Here is a 15,598-nt window from a genome sequence, read left to right on the forward strand (position 1 = left end):
CTAGGTGACACAGTCCATCTAGCAAGCCATGAGCAGTACTGTCTAGCTCCATGGGCTCATGGATTGGCATGAGATTTGATTTATGAGACTTCACTATGTGCCATAATGCAACCTTTACTATGAGAAAGTAGTCCCAGTCATGAAGTAATGGAAGTTCACAGTATATTCAAAATGACCTGCCCTTTGCCCTTCCTTTTTTTATCTAATTTCTCAAGAAATAGTCCTTGGTTTTAAAAGTTGCAAACTCTTTTATATGCATAAGCATGATTTCTCAACAATAATCAACATTTTTTTCATATGATTACATAACAACAATTGATTAAATTAGAACATTATATCGATAGTAGAGTCAGCAGGGAAGATCCCTGCCAGTTGCACAATACATGGCAAGGCTACATCACATGTCTTGTTCAACCAATAGTTTAGTTCGGGTACCACATCAGTGTTGTTACAACTCTATAGATGTCTACTGTTTTTGCCAGAGCTGTTTGTGCTTTGTAGCTGGAAGATGGCAATAACACTGTCAGCCATCACATACCATCTTTTAATGACTCTACTATAGTCAGATATACAGGTTGGTTATAATTAAACTATCACTACTTGAGCCACTGTTGATGAAAAACTGTTTAATGTATGGGTACCCAAGTTTATAGGAATAATGTTCATACTGTGCGCTGCGGGATTTGTGTTGTTAATAGTGCTAGTGTCATCACTTGCCATTAGGCACCGGTGCTGGTACAGCAACATAGGGTAGAAACACAAGCATCAGCGTGCATTACAGTTGCAGTCAATGTGGGTCAGAACAAGGTGACTAGGGCTTTACCCATAAAGCCATTTTATTAAAACAAAAGCAATGGCATTGCTGGACTGATATGGACAAGTCTTTCTGCACTGCGGTTGAAAAACCTGATTCGGAAGTTTGAATTGACTGGTGATTTGAGAATTAATCCTGGGAGAACCCAATGGCCAATTGTGCCACAAATTGTTGAAAAAGTTACTGTTGGCACGGCTGAGAATGCAGGATGCAGTGTGTGATTTTTGAGCAGTGCACAAGCTGTGTAACAACAGCTGAACATTCTATGGTCCAGCATTCAAAAAGTGCTACAAACAATTGTGAAATTGTATCTGTGGTGCAGTTACAGGCTATTGTGGATGTAGAGAGTCATCACATTGAACAATTTATTTAAGGTGGAATGTAAACATTGTACACAATTAACAAATGTGACTTTCTCATTTGGAAATTAAAATTTGTGTATTTCAGTGGTTTGTTCAGTATTGATCGTCTGCATATCTTTACAAATGTTTCCACAAATTTTTGTTGTGCTGTGAACACTTATTTTTGATGTGGGCTGTCTAAAGCAGCAAAAGTTTAATTACAACCACCCTGTATTTTAACAGATACGTTTTCTTGTAGAGAAAAAACAGTATGTTATGCTGAACCTTTAATCATCCATAGAAAAGCAAGTGTTAGCCAATGTGCCTCAGAATAGCTCTATAGGAAAACTGTTAATCACATGTTCTATTGCCAAGGAAAATATGTATGGTTGAAACAATATCACATACAGTTTCTGAAAGAAAGCTGCCTGAGATTTATAATCTTTAGCTTAATGAGGAAACTGATGGCTGAACTTTACTGTTAGCATTGCTACACAAGCAGTGTGTGACAAATTTCAGCTAAGAAAGATAGTTGCCTGGAGAAATGATACAGAGCTCATATTCTTCTTCAACTTGTTGGTCCATGATTTTGTCAGGAATTCAGAGTCTAGTGGTAGAAATCTATGAAGTGACAACTCCACAGAATGGGAAAAAATGTGGATGTAATTTTGAACACTGTGACTCTGATTAACTAAAATAACATATAATGACTAACTCATGAAAGCTGGCACAGCAAAAAATGTAAGATGTTTTTATCACATAGCATAGGAATACAGGAGATAATTTTTTATGTCATAGCAGAACAAATGTGATTGTGCTTAACAGTATAACAGAAACAGTCAGTGCAGATCACAACAATTTAATTATTAATTTTGGTACCTGGATTCAGTCTAAGCGAGCATCTTCATACCAGAACCTCCTTGATGACATATTATCAGAATTATTAAATAAATAACTGTTGCAATCTGTATTGACTGTCTGTGTTATACATGATGTTAATAAGAAATTAACTTATGCAGCACTTTTGAAACTGATGACGAAGACGAAATACTATTGAAGGTATGGATCCATTATAACACTTCACATTTTATGTCTGTGGTGTGTATTCAAAACTGAGCCTTCTAAATATATTTTTGGGATATCTGCCCCAGTAAATTATGTAATTAAACAGTTACAACTTGATCTAGGCATTATGTATAGAGATATGAACTTGAATAATCAGGATGTATCAGTTTTGGAGAAAATGAGTCAAACGGCTCAGTCTATCATTTGAATGTTGTGAATTTCCAATATTTCTGTGAAGGATTTGGCTTAGTAAATTGTTGCACAACCGATATTTGTAAGTGATCAGACCAGAGAACATGTATGCTGATCTTCTGGCATGTCATCCTCTGCCATATGGCTTCATTTAGATATGGTATGGAGTTGATAGGGTCAGCATAATTTGGCCTCACGAGTCAGAATGTGTCCCATTCCAGATCTCTCAAAGAAAAATTCCTGGCTGTATCTGGCGTTGAACCTGAGTCCTACAATAGTGGTCAGATATGCTGATCCTTCAGCTACAAAGGTAAAGTCAATGTGTGCCACATTACAGTGAATAGGTGCACCATCACTTGCCATTAGTTCAGAGTAATGGAAGATACAAAATTAATATTGAGAATTTTAGTATGTGTGCTTTATCTTTGGTGAGTACTATGGGAAATCTGAACAATGTGAAAAGGAAGGAGTTGTAACAAATATGCTAATTATTGAAGAGGACAGTTATTTATTTGCTTGCATATTGATGGTTCTGTGATGAAGAAGATCATTATCATGATATGTGTACGGCAAAATTCTCACAATACTATATCTGTGAGTGGAAGAAGCAGCTGATAGCAGTGATACTAAAGTAACTGTCTTCTGTCCTGAACATTATAGTGCCTTGCAAGCTTTAGATTGTGAAGTTCTCCAAAGTGACATTTCATGAGAATGCTGTACAGTGTACATAGTTTATTTTTTATTTTACAGCTGACTTTATATTGAAATGAATGTGTTTACAGATTAAAACTTTGTGCCAGAACACTATTGAAGGACTAAACCTTTGCCTTTCCCATGTTACACATTATAATGTCCAGACTAGGTTAAATTCTATCACTAATTTTAATTCTCCTCTCCAACTTTACTAGTAAGGTTTTTGATGGACATGTTCAGTTCCAACTGCTTATCTCGTACCAGTAATCTGCAAGTCCTTATTCATCAAATTTATTTGTGAATACTCTTGGTTACCTAGTAATACTTGTCATGAGTTATTAGAATGCTTGCAGAATAACTGCACAGTAGTAAAACTTCTTCATTTTGGAACCTTTGTTATAGTTTAGCATGACACCACTAATAAGCTTTCATAAGATATCTGTGAATACCGTTTTTAAGGTGAAATGTCAGAGGGCCACAAATAAATTGAAACTGAACTATAGTTCTGCATGCTATATCCATTTGAAACTGCTTACTGTACTGAAGACTTGGTCTCCCACTATGGTTTTTTCCTCCACACTTCCCTCCATTATGAAATTAAGCATTCCTTGAAGCCTCAAGTGTGTTTCCTGTTTTAGTTAAGCTGTATCGTAAATTTCTGTTTTCCCCAATTCTATTCACTACCTCTTATAATGGGATATCCTCCTCTAGCATTACTTTTCGTCAACAGTAGTTGTTGATACCATTATTATTTTTCGAATTTTGAACATGACAGTATTATTTCAGTTTCTTTTCTGAAAACTTTCATATAATTTTATACACAGTATGTTATATTTCAAGCTAAATTTGATGAAAATGATTTACTTTATAAAATGTTTTAGTCCTGATGTTATAATCAATAAGTACTAGTTCTGTATGTACAGTTAAAATTATTTTTTTAGAAACATTTGGAATTACAAACATGAAATAGAAACCGAAATTAATAATGTAACAGAAACTAGTAGAAATTCATTTGTTAAGCAAAATTGTAGACCCTTTGGAATATAGTTACTTCCACAGAGCGTGAGAGTCGTAAGCATGCCTCTGATGTGATTGGACATATTTTTGTGTTTTATGAGAACAATGTAATTTCGGCTTTCTTAAAGTGAAATTACTGTATGATATACTAAAATGTGAGGAAATATAATTATGTAAAAACAAAAATTCTTCAACAACAACCTTCAAATTAATTTAGATCAATCCAACCATGAGGACCTAAAATGTGACATTTTCAGCTTCAAGAATCAGACCCCTAGACAAGAACTGGAGCCAACTCTACATGAAAAGCTATGTAAACTAGAAAATTTATTATAATCTTCACTCTTCTCAGATCTTCATAAAAGACTTTAATGTGGACAAAAGATGGAATTAGGAAGGAGGGGTTAGATTAAACTCTTCATTAGTTATTCAATGTACTCATCCTATCTTCAGCATTCCTCTGTAACATTACATTTCAAGAGTTTCCATTCTCTTCTTGCCTGCACCGTTTTTATATCACCTGACTCATTTCCATATAAAACTACACTCCAGACAAATATGTTCAGGAAAGGCTTCCTAACATTTAAATTTATATTCTATGTTAACAATTTTCTCATTTTCAGATAAGCTTTTCTTGCCATTGCAAGTCTGCACTTTATATCCTCTCTACTTCTGCCACCTTCAGTTATTGTATTACTCAAATAGTAAACCTTGCCCAACATAATTCCCTCAGCATCATGTGATTTGATTTGGCTACCCCCCCCCCCCACTACCCTTTTATTTTTTGCTGATTTTTATGTCATATTTTGTTTCTCAAGACACTATCCATTCCATTCAACAGATCTTCTAAGTCCTCGGTCATCTCTGACAGAATTATCATGTCAATTGCAGATCTTAAAGCTTCTGTTTCTTCTGCCTGTACATTAATTCCCTTTCCAAATTTCTCATTGGTTTCCTTTGTTAGCTGCTCATTGTACAGACTGAATAACATGGAGAACACACTACAACTTTGGGTCACTCCATTCAATGTTACTTCTTCTCTTTCATGCCCGATGACTCTATGGTCGCAGTCTGGTACCTGTACAACTTTTTGGTCCCTATATTTTATTCCTCCAACATTTAGAATTTCGGAGAGGTATTCCAGTCAATATTGTCAAAAGCTTTCTGTGAATCTACAAATGCTTTAGCTGTAGGTTTGCATTTTTTAAATCTATTTCCTAAGATAAGTTGTAGGATCACTACTGCTTCACATATTCCCACATTTATCTATAAACATGGCTTCTACCAGTCTTTTGATTCTTCTGGAAATAATTCACATTGGCATTTTACAACAACGATTTATTGAATTTATTTCACTAATGTAATGTTTCCTGGCACTTTCGAAAAACAATTCATATTAAAAAAGGCTCAATTTGATGAGATATTTAATGCTGTGCATGAACTGAACTGTATATTTCCATATAACATATGCAAGTATAATTACAAAATAAAACATGAAAAATGGCACTTACGTTTACAAATGTGGAAGTCAACATGGAATCTGCTCCGTTTGCTTCTGTCAACTGAGCACAGCAAAGGATACTTGAAGTCACACAAAAATCACTGTCATCATTTATGACTGACTGAAGAATTAAACTCTTTGAGTACCATGTCCATAATAGGCCCGTAAAATTACAGGTGTGGCATTCTTCCCAATTTTATATTACAAACATGGCACTAAAATTGTTAAATAGTGCTAAATAAGTAGTATGATTGCTTTTTAGTGGCCGGCCAGGGTGGCTGAGCGGTTCTAGGTGCTACACTCTGGAACCGCGTGACCGCTATGGTCGCAGGTTCAAATCCTGCCTCGGGCATGGATGTGTGTGATGTCCTTAGGTTAGTTAGGTGTAAGTAGTTCTAAGTTCTAGGTGACTGATGACCTCAGAAGTTAAGTCCCATAGTGCTCAGAGCCATTTGAACCATTTTTTTTTGCTTTTTAGTGAATCACAAACTAATCATCACCTTTCAGTCTAACATAGACCTCAGCTAAGCTACAGATCAGTGTTTGAAGATGGCTTCACTATTGTGGGAAAATGAATCTTTGGTGATAAAACCACTAAGTTTTTTTTTTTTTTTTTTTTTTAATGTGAGAGACAACCTCTTCAAGGAAAAGTGAAGGAAAAATTGAAATATGATGGACTGCAGGCTTAGATTCTTCTTTCAAATGTAAGGTGATAATGATGACCTCTATTAATGCTGACATGGCAAACGGAGTGTCATGTATACTGTGGAATAGCAGGTCTTAGTAGTGTATATATTCTAACAGAATACAAATCCCTTCAAAATTTAGTGGAAAAGCAACTTTGCATGAAATGTGGAATTATCAAATGCCTCCAGTTGTGCAGAAAGCAAATTATCTGTTGTGTTCAAATATGTAAAATGTTGGCAATTACTGATGTGATGTCTTGGAAGAGAAATTTGATATTTTGAGAAACACTGTTGCATAGTTACTTGATTAGATTTGTTGGGTTCAACATATTTTTTTCTTTTTCTTTGATGTAGAATAATTGAGGCATATAATGTCAATGAATATAATATAAATAAATGTAGTGAGTGATGTCAATGAACTATAATATAACTGATAGGCATATTATAATTTTTAATGTTACACTGTATAATGGCGGAACAAGACAGAGAAAGGAACGTGATACTTGAAAAATCAGCTCCCAAAAAATAATGACAAAATTGTCAAAAAATAACACCAACACTAGCAAATGATAACACTGAAATTGGCAAAAAATAACAGAATAAATATTTTTCCCTTCTGTAAGTTTGACTAACAGTTGCACACACTGGAACAAACAATCTCAAAATGCATTCCAGATCCCCTGATTCACAAAATTCCTAATCAAAGACCGCGAAACCAAGCGAGAGAATTACCATACTTTGTTACTGGAATATTCACATTCACAGCTTGCACACTTTCTTGTTTCTGGAAGATGTTTGCATATCCTCCAAACCAAAAATTGTTTGGCATCTACATACACACATTAAATCACCCAACTGATGGTAAATAAACAGAAATAATATAGAACATCATTGTACTGCATGTGAGAGGACCTAGTTTAAAATTAAAGCTAGTGTCATAAACAATGGTGTACGTGATCGAAGGAGCTCCTATCATAATTGGTCTCTGTATGGATTACTGATTACAACAAGATCTAGCCATTATGCCTCATGACTCAGGTGCAAAGCATCAACTACAAATGAAAATAATTGAAATATCACCAATAAATGACAGTGCATATTTGCACCCTCCTCCACCATGAAATTACTGCTAATTTACAAAGGCTCAAACTACTTACTATACACTGTCACAAATGGCCACAATAATTCTGCATATTTAAGCTGAGGGTACCTTAATAACACATAAATTATTGACTTGTTATTTCAGTTGAGAAATTTGTTGTATTTCACCTTATGTTCGATATTCATCACATTTGATTCAACTGCTGTTTTTGTCATCTTCTTACATATAGTGATTAAGCATCTGCATGTTCCGTCTCCACAAATTTCATGTCCATTGTTTCCTTGGTCAATGTATGTCTCTACTCTCTTTGGGGTCATAGTTCAGGATTGTCTTCGCTATAAATATATTTTATTTGTTTCGCTTTAATTGTAGCCAGTCTCTCATATGCTTAGTAACTATTGTGCATCATGTTATTTTAAAAATAAGTTTGTCTTTAAAACTGAGAATTTAATTTTTATCGGTTCAGATGGTGATTAATTGTGCCTGTGTTACTTTAGCTCAGATAATTTTCTACAGACTCATCACAATTTAGATAATTATTTGGTCATAATTTTAAGCAAATTAGGTTTAAATGCAATGAATGCTATTGGATCATGAGGTAGATACAGTTTCGCTTGTTGGAAAATGAGCTGACATACAAAATTAGTGTCATGATCAGTCTCATTCTTGAGGGTAAAGATGCCAAAAAAAGTAGTATTTGTCATGTCTTTCAGCATTAATTTGTCTGATCATATTTTAATGTTGAGAGTTGCATTTTAACTATGTTCTACAATGCACTCCATACTATCATTTTCCACAAATTTTACTATATTTTTGAATATCATATGTTAAATAACCCAAGTGAACAGTATCTGAAGAAAAGTGTGCCCCACAACAATTACAGTTTAAGCCTTGTAACTGCACTAATATATACTGCTACTGTAGCACAAATGTGATGTGACCCAGAAGAAGAAAATGCAACAAAGATGATGCAGCAATATGAACCATTTTTACAGTATATACATGGTTGTTTTAATTAAACTTTTGCTATTTAGAGGGTCCCCATGAAAAACAAGTGATCATAGCACAATGCAGATCAGTGGAAACATTTGTAAGAATATGTGGAAGAGAAACAATGTATAAAGCTTTGAAAGAAACATATTTTAATTTCCACATGAGATGTAATATTTGTTAATTGCATTCATGTTTACCTTCCAGCTTACAAACATTGCTCAATGTGATGACTATCTGCATCCATGACAGTTAGAAGCACACCAGAGATATCATGTCACAATTGTTTGTAGCATTTTTTGAATGGTGGACCATGGAATGTCACGACACAACACTTGTACTGCTCAGAGATCACACATTGTGTCCAGTATTTTCAGCTATGCCAAGAGTAACTTCTTGGAACAGTTTATGGTCAATTCACTGCTGGCCTCTCTCAATCAGATCCAAACCATCAATTAATTTGAACTTCCGAATCATGTTCTTGAACTCTGGTACAGGAAGAGGACCTCTCCATATCCCTTTAACATGTTGATTCTTGCAGCAGCATTGTTGCTGTTGTTGATAAAACAGCTTTGCGAATGAAGTCCTGCTCAACTTTTCCAGACTCAAGTTGACTATCTGCAGCTGTATTGCACATGATGCTTGTATTTCAATCATATATCACAGTACCAGTACTGGCATCTAATGGCAAGCGATGGCATTACCCCTACTAGCAATGCAAATCCAGCAGTCTGAACATTATTCCTACAAAGTTGGGTACCCATATGATAAATAGTTTTTCATCTATACTGGCTCAAGTAGCAAAAGTTCGATTATAACCACCCTGTATTTTACAAAGCCATTCAGTAGTGAAGCCCAGCCATTAATCAGAGATAGGCACAGAGAGGCACTTAAACAAAAAATAATAATTGTGATAGACATTGATAGTTAGCTGCAAATGTATCTTCAGAGACTTATAGAGGAAGGATACGTGCTTCCAAAAGCAATGACAGTGGTTACAGACTAAAGTGTGCAATGTAAGATGAACAGTTAGCATTTGAGTCCTCTATACTGGATAAAACATGGAAAAGTAGAAGACTGAACCATACAATGTCTTTCACTATGTATAATAAAGATATTAACAATGACGTCAAATAAGATATGACTGTTCATGCTCCATGTATTCACAGATAATTGAGATCTGTCTTTATTCTGTAGAAACTCTGTAAGGCTTACATTTTCTATGTTTATATACAAGACAGTGCCATAAGTGTTGAACTCCATTGTGTATCATTCTGATAACTTTTCTGTCCACTAGTCACTCTAATATGTATTGTAGGTTTATGAATCAATGAGTTTATTTCCTCTGTTTGTTTATATTGTCATGAAATGATAGACAGTATATTTATTAATACTTATTTACTTACAAATAATGGATTTTCTGTAATAACTGAGTAATTGATAAACTTTTTGAACAGATGATACAAAATATTTGTATGAAAAAAAAAGAAAAAAAACAGAAAACAGTGATGAAACCCACTATCTGAAAGCCAATTGCTAGTGTCAGCTCCATCAAGGTTCATAGTGACACATGTGATAGTTACTTTAAAATTAGGTAGATGATAACTTCATAGTGGGTACTCATCAGGTTATAGATGATTTTATTTGTTTTGAAATTTCAATGAAACAAAATGTTGTGCAGAAAGTACAGCATAAAACACCTAGAGTGTGAATTTAGTGTTTCAGTGTTGTGCAAACTCACTCAATCCACACACTTCATCTCCTCTAGCATTCCACAAATTTCACACATTTTTCTCTGAATGGTAACATGCTGTGGTACTATTTATATATGTTATAGTGATGCTGGCTCCTGAAGAGACATGTTTTAGAGACTCTCCTCCACACTACAATATTACCGAAATATAAACAGTCTAAATGGCTATGAAAATTTAGGAAAAATACTGAAAACTACAAGAAACTAAAAAGCAGGAACTACTTGTGCATCATCCTACCTTGTGCAGGAGGCTGGTGTTCAGCTGTTAACAGTGGACCTTCCTGCCATATCGCTGTTCCTGGAAACACACACACACATTAGTTATAAAATTTTAATGTTGGAACCAATATGAAAGTTATGAAAAGTCTGAAGATTATGTTTTATGCACTCTTCAGCAGTTTGTTTAGGGGAAAACTATCACTGGATTTATTGGCAGAAGCACTAATACCTTCATCCATGTCACTTTTTCTTATTTATTGATGCACATAATATAATACAAAACCATCTTCTCAGTTTGCAATTTCTTCTTGTTCAAAATCTACCACTTTTAGTAAAATACCTTACAGCCTTACCCTAAAGAGAAATGCCCTTTAAGTGAGTGAGTGTTGAGTGAATGAAAGAGCTGCTTATGAACTTCAATGAGGTTGCAGCTACTAAAATTACAACAGGACTGATAATCCCATGTTATCATATATTTGGTGTATTCTCAAATTAGAAAAAAAACATATATCTTTTGATATATGTTTTGAGTAGGTGTCTTTTGCATTAACTATAATATTTTGTTCTCTATGGAGTTCTTGTTCATGGGAATCTGCTAACTTTGGCATCTGTTAATGATTCCTGAAGAGCTTTTCCTTTTTAAACTGTATAAATGCCACTGACATTCCAATTTATCCACACATCTGTTAGCAAACAGTTCTCAAGGATCAATTTTTAACTGTAAGGCTACATCATTTTGTGGATGTACACAGGAATAAATTAAATAAATATTTGTAACTAGCACATTAATAAGGATCAATCATGCATAAATTTTTTGATGTTAGTTTGCAAAAGATTTTGGAAGCACATAATTAACTTAAGACAAATTCATATTTACTTCAAATCATTTTTTATTAATACTCTGAAGATTGAAAGAGCTTATACTGCTTAATATGTTTTGAATTATGTGCTGTCGTTGGACATTCAACTAAACTGAAGCAGTACATCATATTTTCTGTGACTTCTTTCTTTTGTCATATTTATTCTTCTTTGCTTTTAGTGTCCTACTGGAATGCACTTACTGAAATCAGAACACTTGCTTCATATCAACGTATCAATTAGGCTCCGTGTAAATATTACCTCCGTGTAGCAGCTAAGCTACATGGTAGCTCACATATTTTTTATTATATATATATCACCTTCTACATCTATGAATGCTTACAACAATCAAAATCTTTGAAAACAATAACTGAATTCTCCACTGGTGCTTTATAGAATATGCAGAAAATTACAAAAAGGAAATACTTACATAATATTTTCAAACATATTTCATAAGTGCTTCTTTTTTTACTAATGTCTTCTACACCTATAACACATATTTCAGTCTTTGTTTCATATTATAATTTTAACTCCCATGATGTGTCTGTTGAACAGTTCCAAGGATTCTGTGAGCCTCAATGCCCGCTGTACTATTCCTCTTGATCGTACTCCTTAAGAAAGACTCTTTTGAGCTTGTTCTTTATATACTTGATCTAAAATGTCTTCAGTTAGTTTCTTCAGTTAATATTTAATATCATTATGGAGCATCATGTTCCAGATCTTCCAGCCTCTTCTTTTCATTATTTATTTTTGTATAATGTTGCGCTCTGAAGTCGTTTTCGTCTGTGTTGACCTTGTGGTTATGCAAACTGCTTTCCTCCATGTTGACCTTGTGTTTGTATCTTCAATATTGACTTATCTTGTCGACTTCACTCTGTGTATTATTGTTGAACCTGTTCCATTAACTACACATAGAAAACAATGTAATGTAATCGCCCCTTATATATTCATAGTTTTGGTTGGTAGTCATCTTCTTCATGTCTTGCACAGCACCTTTCCCAATTATATCTTTCTTTGTTTATATCCAACTCAAATTCTTTGTTAAACAATCTTTAATTCTGAACTGATCAGCTGTACACAAATTAATTACAGCAGAGTGACACTGTAAAAAAATTTAGTAATGTAAAGTTTCTTTACACTTTGTCCTTATCCGAAATAATTTCTCAATGCTTTTCCAACAGACAATCTGTAAATTAGATGTCTGAATTTGTAATAGCTTCTGAATAAGTACTTCACATCATTATTTTACACTTTCATTATATTTACCTGCTGTATATAAATCCCGTTACTTCTTATTTGTCTCTGTACTAGATTACCTTTCTCTCAAGATTACAGACATTTATTCCTTTCTTCAAAGATATGTATAGAGTGCAAACATATTGGTTGCTCTCACACAGCCTTTCTGTAACTGCATGTTAATATTAGACTTCTTTCGTTAGTGTCTTTGTAATTCCTAAACCTTGCTTTCTAGCTTTGCTTAGTGTCTTCATAATTCCTAATTCTACCTGATATCTGTCCAAAGTACTGCAAATAATAATCAGTTTCTCTATTGGTTTTAAACATTTTTCTGTCATTGATAGTAAGCCATCTCAAACTGAATTTGTGAAATCTGTTTCACATGCTATACATTGTCCTTTTCACATTTCAAGAATGTACTTTCTCAGAATTATTTATTGTGTAGCATTTACTTCACAAATTACTGCAGAAAGAATTAATTGCCTTCTGATTCCTAAAACTTCCAGCTTATAATATTTGCAAAAGTGTCACGTCATTTCTTGTGGTTTGCATCATTAATGATGTTTTATGATGTGGTTCATACAAAATGTTCCTGTGTCTTGCATACATTTCCACAACTACACTTTCAAACATTTTATGTTTTGAGTTATTTCATAAAACTAATAGTCATGTTGCCTGAATACTCAATATTTTATAATTTCCCATTCTCTTGAAAATTTCAGCTTCTTACATACACGTATGTATACATATTTTATTTTTCCTAACATTTCCTAACTTGGTTCTGAAAGGGTATGATGTGGTTTTCTAAAGTTATCCAGCGATGCCAGTATTTGCTTCTGAGAATTATGTTTGACCATTATAGTCTATGGTATGATATTTCAGTTCGAGAAGTAGTTTAACCCACAGCCTTTCACTAAGAAGGAAATGAATATGGAATTAAAATGAATACACACTGTGGAGTTACAATTTCTGTTGTATCCTGCTGTCCTAGAACACTGATCATCGAAGATGTGTCTCCTTAATGGCCAGTTTCCCAAAGCAATGACCGCAGGGTGTACTAAACCTCTAACTGTTCCACTTTCTTCGTATTAACATACCACTGCCACAAACTCTACTCTTGAAGATGACTTTAGCATTTTGTTGGAAGAAGATGATACCAGACCTTATAAACAATGATCACTATGGAAATGTTGCTGCACAATGAGGAAACTTGTGTATACCATCGCTGTTGGGCATATTAATTGAAAACTTTATGAGATGATCTATACATTTTCCCATATCACTCATAATCCATAATATTAGGCATCTTCTTTTGAAGACATTTGTGCTATCTCAATCGTTTCAAAAGGTATGTCGTATGATGGCAGTCATACGACTGGAGAACTCCTTCGGCAACCTCAATGCTTGTTCATCATCTTGAAATTTGGAGCCCTATTTTCTGAAAAGTTCTTAATAATCACTTGTTCTTAAAATCAGTCGATGACAGAAGAGAATGCACTACCATTGTACATAGTCACAATGCCATTGCATCTTATGATACATGCACTTCAACCCATGTTGTATAACAATGAGACTGATTTTTTAAAAATTAATTTATCCTCTGTCCTCTCAGATTTGAATAATTAAATTCCAATAAAACTGACTTATACTGTGCTCTTCAGCTTGTATATAAAAGTTATTATCATGCCAGTTTTGTTCATAGAATATTAAGTTATTATCTTGAAGTGTGTTACATGAACAGTTAATAATTTCATACGGAAAGGGCAATAATTAATTAAATCATTCACATATAACTGTTAGCAACTGATGTAGCAGTGTCCTCATTACAGACCTTTAAGCAAGTGAAAATTTAAGTTTCCAGTATCATATAATGAAAGACCATACTTGAAAAACATTGCTAATGTCTTCTGAGTCTGCTTGTAATAATAAATTGGTTCATTTAGAGATAGCATCAATAGCTGAATTTAAAAGAAGTGATGAGTAGCTCTATTGTGTCTTCTTGGTTACTTTGTACAACACTACTTTACACAATGTGTGAAATTATTTTTGTTTTGGTTGTTATTCAACTCTGTACGCTTTTTGCATAGGATTATTTCCATTTTATGAACACTGCAGACAATGATAGTTTAGTCAAGATTTTCTTCTGCATGAAGTAGTAAAAATAGTTGGTTCAAATATGAGTAACAAGTTTATGAATAATGATTATACATTTGTATGGAGCCACAGTCATACAAAAAGTTTTAGTCTTACTTCTGTCCTTTTTCTGTAGGTATTCCTTTAGTAAATATAATAACACTTCTATAACCTAATGGTAACACATTGCATCAAAATTTTCATCTTCAAAATTTCTTGGCTGTTTTATCATTGATACTGCACTTACACATGTAATGTAAAGGAATAGATACTTCATTTCAAATTATTTTCTGTGATAAAATGATACTTTCAGCTAAACATAAGTCCAGCTTACAGTTGGTGCACCATGTTATCAATGGTATCACACAGAGCAGACAACATGTATCTGCTGGGGATCTGGGGTATTTAAGCAACTGAAAGTGCTAATATTCATATACTATTTGCTGCTTATAGAGACGCCGAAAACACAAAGGAGGCACAAAATGAGCTTTAATAATTTTTATACAACAGCCATCCTGATGTGAGTGCTGAAACTTTACTTTCTATATGGATAGTCATATAGTGCAGAAACATCACTACTGTAATGAATAAATTATTTTATGCATTGATACAGCAGCATGTCTGAAATGATGGTAGTTGTTACAACATTGTCTGTCTTCATGGCTAGGCAGTCACTGTGTTTGATTGTAAGCTAGAAGACTCCATTCTGATTCTCAAGAATGTTAATGTACAGTAGTGAGTCCATCCCACTTTTATTGGGCACACACAAACTTAATTGCATGCGTATGAAAAGCCAAAAATCACTTTTTATCTTGACAGTAGCTTTTAAGATATTGTGTGTGAAATGAATCTACAAACATTAGACAACCATACTGGAAGTCACAGGGCAGACCATTTCATTAAGGCAGGTCATTATGTTTAAACTTCCATCATGTTCTGGTTTCATATTGTGGCTATTGAGTGGTAGTTTTATGCATCTGTGTTACACCTCTTCTTAA

At 34.0% G+C, this 15,598-nt stretch overlaps 1 protein-coding gene across 5 annotated transcripts in view; it reads right to left on the minus strand.

Annotated features, from left to right (window-relative positions):
* LOC126183202 (ankyrin-3-like) overlaps positions 1-15,598 on the minus strand; it is an 892,753-nt gene that overhangs the window by 280,353 nt on the left and 596,802 nt on the right. For all 5 annotated transcript variants that reach the window (XM_049924971.1, XM_049924970.1, XM_049924973.1 and 2 more), the window contains one exon: positions 10,393-10,452. In XM_049924971.1, the coding sequence (XP_049780928.1) occupies positions 10,393-10,452 (60 nt within the window). The remainder of the gene's footprint in view (positions 1-10,392; positions 10,453-15,598) is intronic.

The sequence above is a fragment of the Schistocerca cancellata genome, chromosome 4 (genome assembly GCF_023864275.1).
Source record: "Schistocerca cancellata isolate TAMUIC-IGC-003103 chromosome 4, iqSchCanc2.1, whole genome shotgun sequence".
In the NCBI taxonomy this organism is placed as follows: domain Eukaryota; kingdom Metazoa; phylum Arthropoda; class Insecta; order Orthoptera; family Acrididae; genus Schistocerca; species Schistocerca cancellata.